This window comes from Vigna unguiculata, chromosome 10 (assembly GCF_004118075.2).
Source record: "Vigna unguiculata cultivar IT97K-499-35 chromosome 10, ASM411807v1, whole genome shotgun sequence".
Taxonomy (NCBI): Eukaryota; Viridiplantae; Streptophyta; class Magnoliopsida; order Fabales; family Fabaceae; genus Vigna; species Vigna unguiculata.
The window spans coordinates 7566546-7588337 of record NC_040288.1 but is presented as its reverse complement, the minus strand read 5'-3'; the positions used below and the strand labels follow the sequence as shown (position 1 = coordinate 7588337).

The following is a 21792-nucleotide window of genomic DNA, read 5'->3' as shown; positions in this document are numbered from 1 at the left end:
TGAAAATGTAAGACTAAAATTGTATTTCTGTTGAAAGGAGCTTACACACTCAAATGAAGTTTTGATGATGTCCAAAGCATCACTACTAGTAATAAGTTTAATCTTTTATTTGAGTAGATAGTGCATGCTTAGGATCAATGTAAGTCAAGCCTAGAACTACTTAGATCAACCTATCTAATCATGAATTGCATAAATATAAGTGTTATAAAATTCCTTAATGGATTAGCAACTTATCTAATTGATTATCGAAATTCACAAAAGCTACTCCAATCAAATTCAGCCACGATAATCGATTAGGTAAAATTCCTAATCCATTAATCTCACTAGTAGAATTCCCTTTTTTAAACAAATCACAAATTCATTTTCAAAAACAGGAAACACATAATTAAAAACCTGATTTGAGAGATTGAGAAAAGAGAATTCTTAAGTTTTTTAGAGAACTCTACTGAGTGTTCAAAAAGATTAAGGATGGAGTTAATCTTGGGAGATCAAGCTTGGCATTATGGACCAATTGTCATTTCTGCACAACAATAGGTGTACTCGTTCCTCTTCTTTTGAATTACATTTCTTTACATCATTATTCACTGTGTAGGTGGATGTCTAGGTTCAATTGCGTAAAGCATTGCATCTAGGAAGAGTTCTTGATTAATGAATCAAGTTCTTTGTGTCATTAGAGTCTAGAATTATTTAGGTGATCTTGAAACTCTATTGATTTAGTGAAAATCTTCTAAGTTTATATTGTTTAGAAGAAATTGGATATAGATTCATCTTGAATCAAACCAGTATAAAAATTGTGGCCTTCTCTCTTTCTCTTTATCTTTCATGTGATTCTTAATTATTGAAAGTAATCCATTATAATTGCAAAAGTTGATTGATTAACGAATCTGATAAAAATTAAAAAGTATTTCAAGAATTATTCAAAATACAAACAATCTTGAAATACCAATTCACCACCCCTTCTGATTGACATATATAAGACTTATCTGAATTAACGATTTCTTCATATTACATTCTTCATTTTCAAATTTTAATGAGTTTAGGACATATTTTTATAAATCAATGCAATCTTGAATATTGTTATATACGCATTATAAAGAGTCTCACTCTGAGGAAGACTCGTACTAATACACAAAGTTCATTTTGAAAACATCATCGTATCCAATAAATAACTTATATTAGAAAATATGTTTAAGGGTAATAAAGACCCAATCAACAATAGCCTAATAACGGTTTGGATGAAGATATTTTATCAGTTAAATTATATGTTTGTCGTTAATTTTAGATATACAAAATATTATATAATTAGAACGAATAGTCTTGATTTTTAGATTTCCTTTATTTAGTTTTCGATTCATAGAAGTAGTCTATAATTTATAACTCATTAGAGTATCATATCTATAAACATTGAAATCTAATAAATTTTAAATTCAATTTGCAGTGACTAAATATTTTCTGAAGACACATTGAAACTATACTATACAATAAGCATTCATTTTGAATCTTTTCCAACTTCACTACATCAAAGAGTGCCGAACAAAAAACCTTGAACTTGTGGAGGTGGAGAAGGTCTTAGAGGAAAGTATAAAAGAAAGAAAGTAATCATACATTTGTAAATTTTTACATTATAGAATAAATTACAAATATTTTTTTTTTGAAGGTTTAACCTTGTTAGCTCTTACTTAACTGCTCTTGCTTTTGTTCATTGCTATCATCAACTTTTGGCCTCGCATTCATAAGAACCTGTTGGTGAATCATGATTAATAATACACTATAGTACATGAAAATTAAAATGCAATACTTAGGATATTCGCATAAAACTTATAAAATAATTTGCAGTGAAATGTTTTACCTTCCTAAGCATGGTGTTCTCATTGATCAAAGTAGAGATACGTTCTTCTAAGATAGCATTTTTATCTTGCAACTCTTTGGCTCTTGCTTCCAAATCATTCACATAAACCTTCTTTCTTTCTCGGGCTTGTTGAGCAGAAACCCTATTTCGCAACAACCTATTTGCAAACATATAAAGGTAATGTATATATAGCTTGTGATAAATTTATACTTTATATTTTTTTTTATTTAAATTAGCTTTTAGAGAAAAAAAATTCTGTTTTTTTTTCATTTAAATTATCTTTTTTAGAAATATTTTCAGTTTTAGAAATGTTTTTCCTATAAATATATTTAATTATTATTTAAATTTAACAAATCAAGATTAAAATACTATAAGTATTTAATATTATGTCTATGTACTAAATACATGAATGAAATAAAATAACAATCATATAACATGTTTAATATCTCTCTATATTTCTTGTTTATCCAAAAATCCCAACATTTATCTAAAAACATTACAAAAAGTTTTCACATTAAAAAATTTGGTTAGAGAAAGTGCATGTACTACAAACAAAGGTGTGACCACGTAAATATATGTGTGCATTGTTGGGTATCCCTCAAACAAGTAATATTTAATCACTAGAATTCAATTTTTGGCATGTGTGAAAATCCGTGAGACTAACGATAGTCATATATGCTATAAATTAATATCACAAAGAAGATTAAATTTTGTCCTAATAAGTTATAAAATAATTGTAATAAGAAAATAAAAGTAAAAGATAAGGTAAGGTATAACTTTTTGGGTTAAATATATTTTTATCCCTTAACTTTAAATGAATTTTGAAATTAGTTCATTTTGAAACTTTGGACCAATTTAGTTATTCATCTTTCGAAATACGTAGATTTAGTCATTTTAATCAAATTTTGTTAGGTTTATTTGATGTTTCGTATGCATTTCACGATTGTATTTGAGTTGTTTATACTTTTTGACACATTTTTTCTTTAATGTTAAGTCAAATACTATTATGAAATGCGCTTGAAATGTCAAATAAATTTAACAAGATTTGATTAAAAAGACTAAATCCACGTATTTTGAAAGATGAAGAACTAAATTGATCCAAAATTTCGAAATAGACTAATTCCAAAATTCATTGAAAATTAAGGGGCAAAAAAACATATTTAACCCTAACTTTTTTTATTATAAAGCGATAATTTTCTCCAATCAGGTCAAATCGATTTATAGTTTGCTAAGATCAGTATCTTAAATAATGATTTGACGATACATTAAACCATAAATTAGTTTGGCTATAAAAAAAACTATGAGAACTTTCAAAACTTCTGAAAAATTCTCTACTTAAAAACACTATAACTTTTTATTCTTCATAAAATTGTAAATTTTGTATGGATAAAAAAATTATTTTACTATAATATATGTTAAGAAATAACTTGTTCGATATTTCCATATCAGTAATTAAACCAGATTAACATGTAATTTTTTTTACTTGTGGTACATAAATTAACTTTGGTATTTGATAACTTTTTCCATTTTGGTTCCTTAAAAGTTATATTTTTACTTTGGATAATGATATTCCAACAAAATTTTTTGACAAGAATTTGACACAGCTGACGTGGCAGGGGTTTTTTTAATTTTTAAAAAGGTTGGTCGCACGTGCAGCCGAGAGAGAAAGAAACTTAAGAGAAAAAGGGGGGGAAGTCAGGCGCGCTTCGTTGTGCAGTTTGAGAGTGAGGAGAGAGAAGGTCGAAAGTGAGGCGGTGGTGTTGTTGGTGCAGTGGGTATAGGGTTTCCGGCAACCATTTCGCCGGTGAGAAACTGAACTTTAGAGAGAGAAAGTTAAGAGAAAAGGGGGGGGGAAGTGAGGAGGCGGCCGGAGTTCTTTAATATGACCACACAATTTCAATAACACCAGACGCCTATGTGGGGAGCAAGGAAGTTGTACCTGGGGAGTTCAAGCAGAGTTTTCTGAACAGAAGTGCAGGACGTGGACAAGAACGGAAAAAAAATTTGTTCAACCGTTATACCTATTTCATTGGTTAACAAATAAATTCCTTTGCGTCACAGCGTTACCTTTTTTGAAATTAATTTATTTCATATAATAGACCCACACAATTTATGCCTGGTACAAAAGCGGGGAGTTGGCCGTGGGTAAGTGGGGAGTACAGTATAACTTTTTTAACACTGCTTCAACATTCGACCTAAATTATTCTTAAGTAATCTCTTTCGACCTTTAACAATGTTCGTGCGCACTCACCACGCCTAATACACCAATCAAAATTCAATGACCGCAACTGGGTGGATTTAATATGACCACACAATTTCAATAACACCAGACGCCTATGTGGGGAGCAAGGAAGCTGTACCTGGGGAGTTCAAGCAGAGTTTTCTGAACAGAAGTGCAGGACGTGGACAAGAACGGAAAAAAAATTTGTTCAACCGTTATTCCTATTTCATTGGTTAACAAATAAATTCCTTTGCGTCACTTCAGCGTTACCCTTTTTGAAATTAATTTATTTCATATAATAGACCCACACAATTTATGCCTGGTACAAAAGCGGGGAGTTGGCCGTGGGTAAGTGGGGAGTACAGTTTAACTTTTTTAACACTGCTTCAACATTCGACATAAATTATTCTTAAGTAATCTCTTTCGACCTTTAACAATGTTCGTGCGCACTCACCACGTCTAATACACCAATCAAAATTCAATGACCGCAACTGGGTGGATTTAATATGACCACACAATTTCAATAACACCAGACGCTTATGTGGGGAGCAAGGAAGTTGTACCTGGGGAGTTCAAGCAGAGTTTTCTGAACAGAAGTGCAGGACGTGGACAAGAACGAAAAAAAAATTTGCTGAACCGTTATTCCTATTTCATTGGTTAACCAAGAACTCCGGCCGCCTCCTCACTTCCCCCCCCCTCCCCCCTTTTTCTCTTAACTTTCTCTCTCTAAAGTTCAGTTTCTCACCGGCGAAATGGTTGCCGGAAACCCTATACCCACTGCACCAACAACACCACCGCCTCACTTTCGACCTTCTCTCTCCTCACTCTCAAACTGCACAACGAAGCGCGCCTGACTTCCCCCCCTTTTTCTCTTAAGTTTCTTTCTCTCTCGGCTGCACGTGCGACCAACCTTTTTCAGTTTTTAAAAATTAAAAAAATCCCTGCCACGTCAGCTGTGTCAAATCCTTGTCAAAAAATTTTGTTGGAATATCATTATCCTTTTACTTTAGTTCCTATTGATAGCATCTTTTAAGTGATAAGTTGTTTGTTAAGTAATCATGTTAGCACGATGACAAGTAAATTTTTTTAAAATTATTTTGTTTGAAGGAAAAAAAAATTATTAATGTGAGGGAACTTCATTAAAATTTGCATTTCATATTTAGTTTGATCTTCTTCTTTTTTCAATAGCTAAATCAAAGAGGATAAAAATCTATAAAGGTATAGGGTTTTTTCTTAGATTTGTAATCCTCTTTGACCTTTATAGTCAAATAATGCTGAAAGAAAAAGAAAATATGCAAACCTACTTAAAGGAAAACAACAAACTTTGGTTCACATTGATTATTTTTTTCTTCTTTTAAATAAAATAATTAAGAAAATAAATGAATTAATTCTACTCAATCACAATTACTTAAACTCATCACTTAAATGGACAACTTATCACTTGACATATAAAAAGACCATAGCCAAAGTAAAAAATTTTAAGACCAAAATATGACAAAAAATATTAAAAATTGAGAAAAAATAAATGAAAATGTGTGAGGGTACCAAACACCCAAAAAAATGTTAAGCATACTTAATAAATAATATATTACTTAATGAACAAATTGTCACGTAACCAATGTCACTTAATAGTAAAAGTTAAAATAAAATTAAAAAATTTAACAATAATCAAAAACCAGTAAAAAAAATTATTAAAACATCATATACTAAATACTAAATAGAGAATAATATTTTGACCATATTTTTTTACGATCTAAGTAACGTCTTGTCATTAATTTTTCAATTTTATATTTTTTCATTTCTCTATATTTTAAAATTATTTAGACACTTTAATAGGAATAAGTTATCAAAATTTAAAATTTAGTTTTAAAAAATAATTTTCCATACTAATTATAACTAACTAAATTTTATAAAAGTGATATATAGAATAAGATTTTTTATTTATTTATACAATTAATGTATTATAATTTGGTTATACGAGTAATAAAGTTGAAATATCGGATAAAAATCATTTATGAAAAGAAATTATTCCAAAGATGTGAATGTGCGATATAATGTGTGTACTTATACCTCTTGAGACGTCGATGTTCCTTATCCGCAGGGTTTCTTCCTCTGCGACGCTTCCCAGGAAAAGCAGTTTGAAACTGAGGTTCTGTCAAATTACGTTGGTTAAGGTTACTGTTTGGTAGAGCTACTGCAGAATGAACATTAATGGCTGTGGTTTCCACATCTGGAACTGTGAACATATCTTCATCACTGTCTTCTGTATCACTCAATACTCCACAAATTAGGTCACCATGCGCATCAAAAGTCAAAACTTTCTCTTTTTAATCACGCAAAATAACTCAATTTTATACACCAACAAATTTTAATTTATAAACAACCTTTTTTTCTCTCTCTTAAAGCAGTTTTTGGAGAAACATATATGAATAAATGAGAAGGAGAATAATTAGTGTGAGAAAGAAAGAAGAATGTGTAACCTACCAATTTTGCTAGTCTTGTTGTGAAGATTCAAAGGAGGGAAAGTGTGAAGCCTATTCCATGAAGAAGATGATGAAGGTGGTGGTGGTGGTGGTGGTGGTGTTGGTGCTGATGATGATGATGCTGCTCCTCCTTCTTTAAGGTGAGAAAGGGTTTTTTCTTCACTACTTGGTCTTGGAAGAGCCATGTTTCTTCAGTGTGATTTTTGTTGGGAGAGGGAAAAAGTGTTTGTGTGTAGTACTAGAATGGGGCCATGTGTTTAAGTGTTGGATGGAACCATCTGATCCTAAACCATTGACGATGAAACAGAGATGGGATGGGGCCAAAAAGTTTGGTTCACAAATGAACACGTTGATGGACACACAACCAAACCTTTCGTTACATCCTCTTTTCCCAACTCGCAAAAATTACAAATGCTCTGTTTCTAATTCTGTGGTCCACTGTTTCCACCTCTGCATGCTTCTTACACGATTCTAAGGTGCTCTATTAAAGAAAAAAATAAAACGTTTGGAACGATACTATAAATATCTTTCACTAGACAAATTATGCTCGACCAGGTAATATTTTTATGAATAACAATCACGGTTTTAAAAATAATATTTAATCACCACTTATTATTACAATAATTTTCATTTCCCGTCTTAACAGGGAGATGCGGGACATTTTTTTATTTTAAGGTCGATTTTAAGTCAATTTTGTAAAAAAGGTTGGTTAAATTTTTTTTCGTAAAATAGGGTTAAGTCGTCAGAGTGTGACATCAAAGGTGAAGTCGTCCTCCACTCAACCGGTTTTTATTTTTTTTTTTCAAAAAGTAAAATCGTGCTTTGAGAGACCGGTTTTTTTTATATAAAAAGTGAAGTCGTCCTCGTACATGACGACTTCACTTTTCGTTTTTTTTTTTTAAGTTGAATATTTTTTTACATTCTTTGCAGAGATTATATTTGTTATTTTATTTTAAATATGAAAAGTGGGTTGAGAACTGTAGCTTCATTTTCTATCATGAGACGCCTGCATATTCAATTATGTTTGTACTTTCAGTCTCGTTAAAGTCGGATATGGTGAAGGAAAGTGGTTGAGCTAAGTTTATCGGAAGGATACAGAGGATAAGGAACAGAAGAAAAGTTTTCTGATACTGGAAATTTTCAAAAGTAGTCAATATGATTTATCACCACTGAATGTAAGCTTGAGTCAAGACATAAAAAAGATATAAAACTTCAACGTTTAAACAAAAAATTGAAAAGTGAAGTCGTCATGTACGAGGACGACTTCACTTTTCATATAAAAGAAAACCGGTCTCTCAAAGCACGACTTTATATTTTGAAAAAAAAAAAAGAAAAAATCGGTTGGATGGAACATGACTTTACCTTTGATGTCGTCCTCCATCCTGACGGCTTGACCCTATTTTGCAAAAAAAAATTCAACGAACCCATTTTTACAAAATTGACTTAAAATCGACCCCAAAATACAAAAAAAAAAACGAGATGCAGACAGTTTTAAAAGTAATATTCAATTATGACTTATTATGATAATTTTCATTTTTTATAAGATGAGATAATTTTTTTTATGTTGATTGAATCAACATAAAAAGTTGTTTTGAATTGTGTAGAAAGAAAAAAGTAAATGAAAAGTAACAAAATATTTTTAAAAAAGAATATATAATTTTAAATCAGTTAACGTAAACAAATTTATTATAATTAATATTCTAGAATAAGCATAGAAACCTCAATTTTTTATCATCATATATATGTTATTTTTTAATTAACATTGTTGTTAAAAGACTTAAAAAGCCATGAACACTAGAGTCTTATTAATGAGCTCAGAATGGTAAGATATCTTTTAAGACATAGGATTGATATCGTGGTCTCATAAGAGTTTTTGCAGTGTTAAAAATTAGATGAGCTATGAATACCTTGATTGTTAATAAGATATTGTATGAAACAAATCCATAGAGAAAAATGATAAAATCTTTAAACCATATTATACAAATTACGTAATAGACTAGTAATAATGTGCGTTCAACTTGGTTGGCTACCAAGTTATTGTACTAACTAATGCATGCAATATGATTGCTTAGAAATAATTTGATACAAGTCACAAAACAAAGACTACTCATACCAAAACATGTACCAAATTAATTAAGGTTCGCATTTGGTGTGCAAATTCACTATTAATTTTGAGTAACTCAAGTTTATGATGTGGTTTGTTTTCGAAATTCACGAGGCAGTTTAGTTTAAAGGTTGAGTGTATTTAAGAAAATACTTTAGAAGATTTCGGGTGTTTTGAAAATAATAAAAATGTGTTTGTATTTTAACTATTAGGTGTGTTAAAACGGGCTAGTTTGTAATCATAACGAGCTAGCAGTTGTAACTTGTCTATCACAGGGATGATGGGTTGGTTTGTCACTTTCTTTAATTTTTTTAATTTTTTAATTTCTTTTAATTTTAAAATCTTTTATATGTATACATAAAATTAAACGTTAAAAGTATATTTAATCGTATAAATATTTTCTAAACTTTTAATTAAATAATTAATATTTTTAATTGAATAAATTAAAATATTTATTATATTTATATGTTAAATTATTATATTATAACTAGTATAAAAAAATTTAATTATTTAAATATTTGTTATTTTAATTTTTAAATTATAGGTATAATTAGTTGTATAGTACTCAGTTTGGGGTTAGAGTGTCAAATAGGTACCCGGCTTAAAAAAGTGTCAATTGCATCCCAACTTTTGAAAAAGTACTTCAATTAGGTCCCTTTCAGACAGAGTTGACTAACGTCGTTAGTCAACGTGCCACGTGTCAGTTTGTGGTTTTTTTATTTTTATTTTTTTAATTTTTTTAATTTTTTTAATTTTTTTTTAATTTTTTTGAAAATAAAAATAAAAATGCCACGTGTCAAGTTCCTGTGTGTGACACGTGGCATTGTCAGCGCCACATGTCAGTATCACTATCAGATGTCATTGTGTTGATTTCGATTTAGTCTCCATGTATGTTTTTTTATTTCAATTTAGTACCTAAGTATGTGTATCTAAGTCAATTTTGTCACAATTTTTTTCTAATAATTAAAATCCATTTTTTTATAAAATTAAAAGTAATTAAGTATAAAAGTTTAACAAAAATTAAGTATTTTATATTTATATTAAAATTTAGTGGTAAAAGTCATTTTATTAAGTCATTTTTAATAATAAAAAAATTAGTATAACATTCAAACCAATAGAAATTTTGGTTTAAAATTAGTAAGAGACAATATTGTTCTATTTAAAAAAATTAACAAAACATGAGTACTTAATAAAAAAGTAATTAATAAAGTAATATGTTAAAAAGTCGTTTTTAATAAAAAATATTAGTATAACATTTATATAAATAATAAATTTGGTTTGAAATTGAGGGAAACAATATAAATATAAGTACTTAATTTTGTAAAAATATTTATACTTAATTATTTTTAATCTTATAAAAAATGGATTACAAAAATATTTTGATTATTAAAAAAAATTGGGACAAAATTGAATCTGATACACATACTTAGGTACTAAATTGAAACAAAAGACATATATGGGGACTAAATCGAAATCAACACAATGACATATGACAGTGACACTGACACGTGGCATTAAAATGTCACGTGGCACTGACAATGCCACGTGTCACACACATGGACTTGACACGTGACATTTTTATTTTTTATTTAAAAAAATTTTAAAAAATTTAAAAAAAATCAAAAAAATCAAAGACTGACACGTGGCACGTTGACTAACGGTGTTAGTCAACTCTGTTTGAAAGGGACCTAATTGAAACACTTTTTCAAAAATTGGGATGCAATTGACACTTTTTTTAAACCGGGTACCTATTTGACACTCTAACCCCAAACTGGGTACTATACAACTAATTATATCTAAATTAAAAAAGAAGTTAGTGGACCGGAACAGACTCGTACGCCTTTTACCTGTCAATTTAGTCGGATTAGGTGAAATGTGCCAAAACAGAATAATGAGTTAAAAAAAATTAATAAAAGAGTAAATTGGTTTTATGAATCGGAAGTTTTATTATTTTCCTTTCAGCTTCATGCATTCTATTTTTCTTACACAGAAACTGATTTTGTTGTATGTAAATAAAACTAATAATGCAACCCAAAATTTACTTTTCAACAATTCTTTTTTTTAAATTGATCGTGTTATAATGTTGATTATTATAATTGAAACAAATTATGTGTTCAACTCCAAAGGCATTAATTAAATGAACTAGTTAATGTGTCACTAACTCCAAAAGTATTCAACCGGTTTATATGTTAATGTAAAGCAATTAACATATAGTTAATTGTTTGAAGAATATTGATTAGGGTTACATGTTTTTAAAACATATTTTTATTGGTTGAGTTATAGTTTTTAATATTAATTAATCAAAAATCATATAATATTGCGACTGAAACTTTAAATATGAGATAAGATTCATAAAATTTTCTACAATTCCAATGAAAAAAATTGAAAAATGTACTCAATTTTTTTTTCTTATTAGTGTAAGGAATTCTATGTTCAAGATAAAATCTACTTCCATAATTTATATTAAATGAACTAACACATTACAAGATAATGTCTCGTTAAGAATCAACTTTATTGATCAAAAGTTGTTTGTTACTATAATGACCAATCTAGATACCAATTTACAAAATAAAAAATTACTAGTTACTCAAATATTTACTATTATGAATAAAAAATTATAATTGGTCGCTAACTAATTAATTAGAGACTAATTTAGAAATAAATTCCTCGGGTAGTAAAAAATTTGGTAACTAATGTTTAGTGACCAATTTCCTTTAGTAGTTTAAATCTTTTATAAACTAATTTAGAGACCAATTATAATTTTTTATTCATAATAGTGATTATTAATAACCAATATTTTTTTTTGTGATTTGGTATCTAAATTATTCACTACAGTGACTAACAACTTTTTGCCACTAAAATTGGTTGTTAATAAATCATTTTCTTGTAGTAAGAGATATTATTTTAAAATCTTTACAATAGAAGTAATACTTAGCATTGTTTAAAATTTAAATTTAATAAAATCTTTTTAATATAATATAAAATTGATGACAATAAATTTTTAATAAAATTTGGAATTTTAAAAACAAAGGTTACTATTATTTTTATCTTAAAAACACATTTTTATCACTGACTAAATAAATTATGTGAAATATTTAGATTAAAAAATAAATTATACTTTTATTCTGGATACTTTGAAGAAACAAATGATAAAATATTGCGAAAATTATTCCTAAAACGGGTAGACATTGATTGTGACTTTGTTGAGAAGTTACTTTACTTAGTGAAAAAAAATAACATGTTGGGTGTTCATTTATTCTAAGTTGAAAGCAAAGCCAAAAAGAACTAACAAATATGATTGCTTTAATGAATAGATGGCAATGTCTAAAGCATCCTATGCATGCGTTATTGCCATTTAATGAGGTACGTATTAGTCAAAACTTGCATTCTAAGCATTGAATTTTGAATAATTTGTAGATTAATGGACACAAATTAAGGAAGAAAAAAAAAAGCTATATTTGGACGTGCTTATCCACAACGATCTTTACTAGAAAAATATATAAAATAATAAAATTAATTTTGACATTACTTGACTTTTTTAATGTGTCGACTACATATTTTTTGACATTGTTAAAAGTGTTACTTGCTTAATATTTTGTGGTTCTATTAACGTTTTATTCTTAAAAGATGGTGAGTGAAGTGAGAAAATTGTTTATAAATTGCTTTTAATTTTATTTTTAAATAATGGTAGACCTAAAGATGTATCAAAATATATGACTACATAAATATTAACTTTATTAAAATTCAATGTCGAAAATGAGATGGAAATTTATTGTTGTATTTGCTAGAGAAAAAAGGAAGAAAGAAAGATGTGAGAAATACTTAAAATGAAAATAAAATTTTTTGGATTGAAAAAAAAATGAAGAAATGAGAAAGAAAATAAGATGAATATATGAGAAAAATAATTTTAATTTGTTAAAAATTGTTTTATAGTTTGTTTATATTGAAATTCAAATACATTTATATTTTGTAAGAGATGATAAAAAATTTGCATTATAACTTTTATTAGAAGATATATGTAATTTATTTATAAATAAGAAAAATTTAAACCTATTGAAAGTGGTAAAATAATTAAAGTTGAATTGCGCATTTAAATTTTTTATAATATTTACAAATCACTATTCCATAAAAGTAAGTAAACAAAATTTTAACTTGAGAGACACACTATTAAAGAGGTTTTTCATAAGATCAACCTCTCATAAAGATAGTCAAAATCAATTTTAAGTTGATTTGATATCATTACAAAATATTTTTGTAAATCTAGTTTAGAAGGACTTCATTTATTGGGTTAGTTGTAGTTCAATAAAATACAATTTAAATTTAAAGATAGTTGAGAAGAGAAAAATTTGTTTATAAATTTTTATTTTGAGTTGTTCATAAATTTAGTCTACGTCAAGTTTTTAGACTATAGTTACAAATTATAAAGTGAGTATTATTTAGAACATAACTATCCTTGATAAATACTAAATATTATTTGGAATAGAATTATTGGTAATCTTATATTAATTAGAGATATCGTCAAAATTATAACATATAAATGGTACGCAAATCTCATCTTTCAATTCGATTTTGTGAGATTAAATTAGACATAAATTACTTTCTAAGATGATATCATAAGAATTTATACTCGTTGAAACTATTGTGTCACTCTATTATATTCATACTAAACCACTCATGTGAGATATCACAAATCTCATCTTACATGTAATTAGAATAAAGAACAAGACTCTACAAAATGATAATTTTCAAAGAACTAATATTTTAAGTACTTAATCAAAATATATTAAAATCTCATTAGGTGTTTTTAAAAATTGTCACTAGAGCTTGATTTAGATTCTCCCAAACAACATATTTTTACTTTCATTCCTTTTACCTTTTTTTTTCTTACTTTCTCTTCTTTTTTGTTTTATTTCAGGACAAAGCCTCTTGTCCAAATGAATAATAAAATATGAACACACTATAATTTACTAGAGTAGATTCACAATATAACACTCACTTTATTCCATGTTCCCAACCAACATGTACCATCACAAGTACATAAATCACAAACCCTTTCAATTCAAATGGTGAAGCTTTTTCTGTTATTCATCATTTCCCAAAGAGGAATCAAATCACCAAACATGCTTGGAATGATTACTTAGTGCAATAAGGAAACAAAGATTAAAATACCTTAACCATTTGCCATTTTTCAAAGACTAAACAACCTTTAATGATTACACCCTCTAAGCACTCATTCATATTTCATCTTTTCCTTTCTCCTACCAAACACACATTCATTCCAAATTTTCCCTCCTTTTCCCTTCCTTCAAGCTTTGTCCTGCATTGTGTTTTCATCATTGTTCTTTACATCAGGAAATGATTATGAATATGAATCAGTTCATTGATCAACTTGGACACTATTTATGCACTGATGGATTTTCTTATTATCTATTGTTAAGAAAAAGAGATTATAGGCATCGGTTTTCATGACTCCATGGACTTGAGGGACGCAAAAGTTGGCTTCTTTCTGTTTTGTAGTTTCTGTCTTGTCACTTTCTCCGAACAAGATGGTATGTTTACACTTCCCTATGAAATAGTGTCATCATTTTAGCTTTAAATTTTTTATTGCAGAAGACTAAGAAATTCAGCATCCCATTTCCTTGTTCATGTTTGTTTCCTCATACATACCCTTTTGAGATCATTTACAACATCAAGTGTTGAAGCTGACTTCTGTTTTTTTTTTTTTTTTTGTCATGAAATTAATCTTCATTTGGTTTCATACATGATGAAGAAGTGAAAACGATGAACATGATTTTAGCTTTTGCTTTGCATTTTCTCAGCAATCATTAAGAACTTATTACGCACTCAAGTTGTTCTACAATATGACTGGTGGTTCTATTATTTCAATATCAAGGGCATGACCAAGTTTCTTTTTTGGTATGGTCAACCTGATTATGTTGTTCAAAACGTTTCTCATAGAATTTCAATGTGCAGGTTTCTTGAGTCTTTCTTGTGGTGGAAGAACAAGTTTCAGGGATTCATCTAACATTTCGTGGGTACCAGACACCACCTATGTAACCACAGGAAAGACTGCTACCATCACATACAGTGATGGTTCCAACAACTCACTGAACATCTCAGCTCGGTTCTTCCCAAATTCTAGAAGGCGAAAATGTTACAGAATACCAGCAAACAATTCAACAGCTTTGGTTCTTGTTAGAGCAAAATTTGTGTACAAGAACTATGATGGACTTGGGAAACCTCCTAAGTTCTATGTTTCAATTGGGACATCTATTGCAGCCACCATAAATCTTGCTGAAGATGATCCATGGAGTGAAGAGTTTCTATGGACAGTCAACATGGATACACTGTCATTCTGCTTAATTGCAATGCCTGGAGGGGGTTCACCTGTAATTTCTTCTCTTGAAATCAGACCACTTCCTCAGAGAGCCTACACAAATGGCATGACAGATTTTCCTAACAAGTTGCTTAGGAAGAGTTATAGAATTGATTGTGGGCATTCAAATGATTCCATAAGGTAAGAAGACTTAACATCTCTCAGATGAGAAATGTTAGTAACACATTCTTTATGATCTCCTGAAATTGTTGAAATCATAAATTTGTGATTCCACTACTGAATTAATGACTCACTCATGAATATAAGGTTTTCAATAAATTTTAAGGGTAAATATGTTTTTAGTCCTACATTTTGGTATTTGTTCATATCCCAAACTTTGATATATTTGGTTTCCAAACTTTAAAATGAATGGACGTATTCCTCCAAACCCAAGTGCGACAATTTTTTTTGGTGTCAAACATCTTTTAGGATGGTATTCAGGTTGTTTACACCATTTTTACACATTTCACATTTCAGCTCAAAAGTCAGCTTGGAACACTATTTACAAACTTAAAAAAATATTAACCTTATTAAGTTAGAATGACTATATCAAATATTTTTAAAGTTTAAAGACCAAAATGTATCAAAGTATGAGACAAGAATTCCAATTTCACATTCAAGTTTAGGACTAACCCTAAATTTTAACCAATGATAAACAGAATTAGAAAGAGTGTGAAGAGAATGTACTGCCAACACCAATTTCTTTCATAGTGATACCTTTTGTGGTTAACCAAGGTTGTGAAGCTTTAGCTCTATAAAATACAGGTATCCCTTGGATCCATTTGATAGAATATGGGATGCTGATAGAAGTTTCACACCCTTTCATGTTGCCATTGGGTTTAAGATTCAACTTAGCTTCAGACAGTCCAGTCTTGTAGAAGAACCACCAGCAGCTGTTCTTCAAACTGGAAGAGTTTTGGCAAGAAGTAATGCTCTGACATACAACCTCCCTCTTGATGCATTAGGGGACTACTACATCATCCTCTACTTTGCAGGGATTCTTCCTGTCTTCCCCTCATTTGATGTTCTTATAAATGGAGAACTAGTAAAATCAAACTACAAAATAAATAGCTCTGAAACCAGTGCTTTATACTTAACGCGAAAGGGAATTGGAAGCTTGAATATAACTTTAAAGAGTATCAGCTTTTACCCTCAGATCAATGCATTTGAGGTTTATAAGATTGTTGATATTCCAACTGATGCCTCATCAACCACAGGTTTCTCTCCTCCTTGTCTCACCCTAAATTTTGGTTTCTTTCCGGTATAGATCTGTTTGAATAAACTTATCTACAAACACTCATGAAAAAGAAAAGCAAGAAGAAAAATGAAAAATCAGCTTATGCACAAACTACAAGTTCTTTCAGGTAGTTTTCTCTAAACTCTTATTTTTAACTTGTGCATAAGCTAATTTTAAGATTATGAAAAAAAGTCATTTCACCTGTTTTTCTTATTTTTCTCTGAGGAGTGTTTATGGAGAAGTTTTTCCAAACACAAACTAACTATAGTTTGATTCATTTACTTATTCTTTTCCTCAACTTGAATACCAGTTTCAGCACTGCAGGTTATTCAGCAGTCCACTGGATTGGATCTTGGATGGCAGGATGATCCATGTCTGCCTTCTCCATGGGAGAAAATTCACTGTGAAGGAAGCCTTGTTACATCATTGTGTGTGCACTCAATACATTGTTGTTGCTTTTTTTCTTTCTTTTCCAATATACTAGATTTTCTTTCATTGATGATCTAATAGGAATGACATTTTTCAGGGATCTTTCAGACATAAATTTGAGATCCGTTAGTCCAACATTCGGTGACTTACTAGACCTCAAAATACTGTAATTTTCTTTTAACTAATTGTACATGAACCTTGTACCTTTTGGTTAGCTTACTTTGTAGAAATATTCTATTTTCTTTCAGCTTTCCAAACATAAAATTTATTTCTCCAAATACAAATGTTTTCAAACATGTACTATATCTGTTTCTGGAATTCAATTTCTTATGTCCATCTTTGGCTGCATAATTATCAGGGATTTGCACAACACATCGCTTACCGGTGAAATACAGAATTTGGATGGCTTGCAGCATATTGAGAAACTGTAATGCTTCCTTATAGCTGAACTTAAACATTGGTTTTATACAAAGTAAACTAATAAGCTAAATTTTCAGGAACCTGAGTTTCAATCAGCTAACATCTATTGGTGCAGACCTTCAGAACTTGATTAACCTTCAAATATTGTGAGTAAAATATACCACATGTTTTTCAAATTCAGGGGGTTAAGGGCTCTATCAGTAACTTGAAGTTTGAAATTCTGCAAAACAATAGCTGAAAACTTACACTTATATTTCCCTTTTCTGCCCCTTCCGTTGTCTCTTTCCCTTTGTATGTGAAGAGACTTGCAGAACAATAGTTTAATGGGAACAGTACCTGATAGCTTGGGAGAGTTAGAGGACCTCCACTTACTGTAAGAAAGAATCAGAAAATAATGAGTATCCTTTAATTTATTGTTTTATTTATTTTTGTGTTCTATCCATGACAAATGTTTTCCTATCTGAAGGAATCTGGAAAACAACAAACTACAAGGTCCTCTGCCACAGTCTTTGAACAAAGAAACGTTGGAGATCAGGTAATACAATCAATGTTCTTGTCTTCTCAAGAAACAACATTTATGTTAATTCCTTGATAATTTGCAGGACATCTGGTAATTTATGTCTTACCTTTTCCACAACATCATGTGATGATGATGCATCATCCAGTCCTCCAATTGAAGCACCGCAAGTTACTGTAGTTCCTCAGAAGAAGCACAATGTACATAGCCATCTAGCAATCATACTAGGCATGGTTGGAGGAGCCATAATAGCCTTTCTCTTAATGTGTATTTCAGTATTGATATACAAGACCAAACAACACTATGAAGCCTCCCACACATCAAGTGTGTATATTCTCTTTCATCATGCATGATTACCTTAAACATTTTGTTTCATCATGTGTTACATTGATATCCTTGTGTCTTTTAGGAGGAGAAATGGATATGAGGAACTGGGGTGCTGCAAAAGTATTTTCCTACAAAGAAATCAAAGTAGCTACAAGAAACTTCAAGGAAATCATAGGAAAGGGTAGTTTTGGATCTGTTTATCTTGGTAAACTCCCAGATGGAAAATCTGTAGCTGTCAAAGTTCGTTTTGACAAATCTCAACTGGGTGCTGATTCTTTCATCAATGAGGTTCACTAACTGAATTTCTCTTATAAACAGCATTGCATTCTTCATGGTATTTGTGCATAGTGAAATTATGGCAAAGGGTCAGCCACCAGCCACCTAGGAGTTAGGTTCTATCTCCTTGGACGAGAACAGAGTTTTTCATGTATGGACTGAAGTGGAAAACTGTTATTCTATGATAGAATCTAAGATCTGGAAACTTTATAGAGATGTGTCTCATGTTTATCTAGATTAGAAAACAAGTATTCTATGATAAAATGCCTTGTCTAATTTTTTTTTCTCAAGCCTAATTCTTTTTCCAACATCTACTGTTGTGCTTAGGTTAATCTTTTATCAAAAATCCGGCATCAAAATCTTGTGTCTTTGGAAGGATTTTGTCATGAAAGAAAGCATCAGATATTGGTTTATGAGTACTTACCTGGTGGATCCCTGGCTGATCACCTCTATGGTATTAAAGACTTCAACACAAGTTTATTTCTCTCTATTACATAGATATCTTTATATATGATTATGTCTCTTTGGAGAAACTCCTATGAACATTATAAATGAATCTTTTTATCCTTTTTTCTTCTCTAGGTTGTCAAAAGACTTCCTTAAGCTGGGTGAGAAGGTTGAAAATTGCTGTTGATGCAGCAAAAGGTACAATGAGTTCCAAAATAATAATAGAGTGATTATTTAGATCATATTAGAAACAAAAATTTTACCCTATCTTCTAATATATATTCATATTGCTCTATACAATATGCACAGCTCATCTTAATTCCTGACCGTAGGAAAACACTGTTCTAGTACTTAATTTTGAAAAATGTCACTGATGTTTTTTTTCAACTAAATCAAGGACTAAAATGAAAAACATCTTCCTTAGTCAAGAACTAAAGTGAAATTTAACTAAACGAAGGATTAAACTTATCAATATATTATATATATCAGAGATTTCAGGGATCAGAGTATACTTTTCATTTTCCTATCTAAGAAAGTCTTGTAATCACTCAAACAAGAATAAACCTAATTAAAATACATTCTTCATTTTTGTAAACATGACAACATAGACTTTTCAAATTTCATAAGAACAAGAAAGAACTGACAAATAGTGATGAGTCTTTTATGGAAAGATTCACTGAGACTCAACTCTAAATGAGACATGGGCTTAAGCCAAGATTGATAACACCTTGAACTCAAAATCTAAAGACAATAAATTTATGGACCTTGTTTTATATATGTTGTTCAAATTTCTTATTTTGTCTCGATATGAGACTTAGACTTACAAATAAATACTCAACATATAGATACTAACAATAATACTAGACCAGATTAGATGGAAATTGTGCAATTATGCAGTAGCGTTATTACATAGTAATTTAATACATGGTGTAAATTATTTTTGTTTATTGAAAAGGTTTGGACTATTTGCACAATGGAAGTGAACCAAGAATCATACATCGTGATGTGAAGTGCAGTAACATCCTCTTGGACATGGAAATGAATGGCAAGGTCTGTGACTTAGGTCTCTCTAAGCAAGTAACTCAGGCAGATGCAACTCATGTCACCACTGTTGTTAAGGGCACTGCTGGTTACCTTGATCCAGAGTATGTCCTTTAAATTTATGATAAAGCTTTTTTTAAAATTACTTTTTGTATTTTTGCATTGGTGTAAAGGTGTAACATAAGAAATCATCATTATTCAACAATGACCTCCTCTCATAAAGATATGTATATCAAAGAGAAAAAGAAACAACAATACAAAATAAAATATGGAGAACCAAACTAATAAAAATCATGAATCAGAAAAATATTCATTAATTTGTAATTTTTTTATCTTAGTTCTTTAGGTTTTAGATAATGTACAATTTTATTATATTTCTCAATTTTATACATTTTTTTTTCTGTTATTTCATCTAGTTGAACTCTAGTCCTTACATTCATTTCAGATAAAAATGATAGTTTAATTCATCAAAATGTAGAGTCATATTTTAGAGAAAAAAATATTAAAGCCATTGATAATTTTTTGTTTTTGCTTATTTGTTAATAAATTATATATGCAAATTAATTTCCTTGTACAGGTATTATTCCACTCAACAGTTGACTGAGAAAAGTGATGTATATAGTTTTGGAGTTGTTCTTTTGGAACTCATTTGTGGAAGAGAGCCATTGACTCACTCTGGAAACCCTGATTCATTCAACTTGGTGTTATGGGTAAACAACATATCATTCTTTTTATTGTTAAAATGGTTATTGTTAAAATGTTAAATTCAACTCAACCCTAAAGCTTGAGCAATCACATAAAGTGGTCTAGGTTTGAAAGATGATTTGAAAACTTTTACTTTTCAATGAAGAATGTGGGAACAAGCATAACGCAACAGAGTAATGATTTCATGTAACAAACATTCACTTCACATAACAAATTATTTTATTATATGAAGACACATAATAAATGGAAAAGCTAATTTCAACGGACATGATGAACAAGATGTTGAAAATAAAAGCGTGAGTCAAAATTTCAATCACAATGGATAGAAATAACAAATTTAAAGAGTATATAAAAACAAAATCCGTAAACACATTGCTTTAAGTGGATCAACATTATTTTAAACCTATAACAAAATTGCATTCCAAACTCTTTTTAACATCAAAGAGTGATTTACATTTTTTTGGTTTATAACTACCAATTGCAGGCGAAACCATACTTGCAGGCTGGTGCATTTGAGATAGTGGATGAAGACATAAGAGGAAGTTTTGATCCCTTGAGTATGAAGAAAGCAGCTTTCATTGCTATAAAGTCAGTGGAGAGGGATGCATCACAGAGACCATCTATTGCAGAGGTGTTGACAGAGCTAAAGGAAGCCTACAATATTCAACTCAGATTCCTTGAATCTTGTGAAAATGAGAATTGATTTTGCAGCTACACATGCTGCATATCAAGTTAAATTATGTCATCACAGAGAGATAATATTTTGCTCAATATCAGTTCTTGTTGCTGATTGTATGCAAACAAGAACACAAAGCAACAGAAAAAGGGAATTGATATGATATTTAACTAGTTTTGTAATTTATCATATTTTATTTTATTTAAAGTTATAATGAACAAACAAAATATATTCAATCCAACAGCTACCAGATGATGGAGTTGGATTGGTATTTGATTCTTCCTTTTTTTCTTTTCCTAGGAATCAACTCAGAAAGAACAATAGTGTTTCCAACCTATGTTGCCTAGATATGAAGATGGATAAGACACGGATATGACTAAACTGAAGAAATGTAGGACACACGGCTGAAATTGTCAACTAACATAAAAATAAATCTAATCTATTTATCTAATATCTAAAAAAAAAAAATAATGAGTGTATAAGATTTGTTTTTTATTTTAGTCATCATAATACAAGTTTGAATTTTTTAAAAAATTATTAAATTTATAATTATTAACATTGTGTTAAAACCATGTTAATATTATGTCAAAAACAAAAAAATCTCTTTCAAAATTGGATAGTGTGTTCTGAGAATATCGTATAATATCAGACAGGCGTGTCCGAACTTCATTCCAACATTCTAGA

At 29.7% G+C, this 21792-nt stretch overlaps 2 protein-coding genes across 4 annotated transcripts; one reads left to right on the top strand and one right to left on the bottom strand.

Annotated features, from left to right (window-relative positions):
- Positions 1-1463: 1463 nt before the first annotated feature.
- Positions 1464-6981, bottom strand: LOC114166630 (transcription factor HY5-like). 2 transcript variants are annotated; one of them, XM_028051383.1, is made up of 4 exons: positions 6555-6981; positions 6141-6330; positions 1850-2006; positions 1464-1740 (listed from the first exon to the last, which is right to left on the bottom strand). In XM_028051383.1, the coding sequence occupies exons 1-4, from the start codon at positions 6736-6738 to the stop codon at positions 1669-1671; spliced, it is 603 nt and encodes a 200-aa protein (XP_027907184.1). In that variant the 5' UTR covers positions 6739-6981; the 3' UTR covers positions 1464-1668. The 2 variants fall into 2 exon arrangements, with proteins under 2 accessions (XP_027907184.1, XP_027907183.1); XM_028051382.1 differs by having other exon boundaries at positions 6141-6333; positions 6555-6971.
- Positions 6982-13927: 6946 nt separating this feature from the next.
- LOC114165915 (probable LRR receptor-like serine/threonine-protein kinase At5g48740) lies at positions 13928-21278 on the top strand. 2 transcript variants are annotated; one of them, XM_028050541.1, is made up of 16 exons: positions 13928-14206; positions 14631-15174; positions 15799-16250; positions 16581-16698; positions 16797-16865; positions 17058-17126; positions 17197-17265; positions 17421-17492; positions 17586-17654; positions 17722-17960; positions 18046-18251; positions 18567-18693; positions 18822-18884; positions 19642-19831; positions 20305-20437; positions 20917-21278. In XM_028050541.1, the coding sequence occupies exons 1-16, from the start codon at positions 14131-14133 to the stop codon at positions 21133-21135; spliced, it is 2715 nt and encodes a 904-aa protein (XP_027906342.1). In that variant the 5' UTR covers positions 13928-14130; the 3' UTR covers positions 21136-21278. The 2 variants fall into 2 exon arrangements, with proteins under 2 accessions (XP_027906342.1, XP_027906343.1); XM_028050542.1 differs by lacking the exon at positions 13928-14206 and adding an exon at positions 14305-14525.
- The last annotated feature ends 514 nt before the right edge of the window (positions 21279-21792 follow it).

Coding starts and splice junctions, on each gene's coding strand:
- LOC114166630 (XM_028051382.1), bottom strand. CDS start 6,738: ATGGCTCTTCCAAGACCAAGTAGTGAAGAAAAAACCCTTTCTCACCTT. Junction 6,334..6,554: donor CAACAAGACTAGCAAAATTG/GTAGGTTACACA, acceptor TGAGTGATACAG/AAGACAGTGATGAAGATATG. Junction 2,007..6,140: donor GAACATCGACGTCTCAAGAG/GTATAAGTACAC, acceptor GTTTGCAAATAG/GTTGTTGCGAAATAGGGTTT.
- LOC114165915 (XM_028050541.1), top strand. CDS start 14,131: ATGGACTTGAGGGACGCAAAAGTTGGCTTCTTTCTGTTTTGTAGTTTC. Junction 16,699..16,796: donor GGAAGCCTTGTTACATCATT/GTGTGTGCACTC, acceptor GACATTTTTCAG/GGATCTTTCAGACATAAATT. Junction 18,252..18,566: donor CTGATTCTTTCATCAATGAG/GTTCACTAACTG, acceptor TGTTGTGCTTAG/GTTAATCTTTTATCAAAAAT.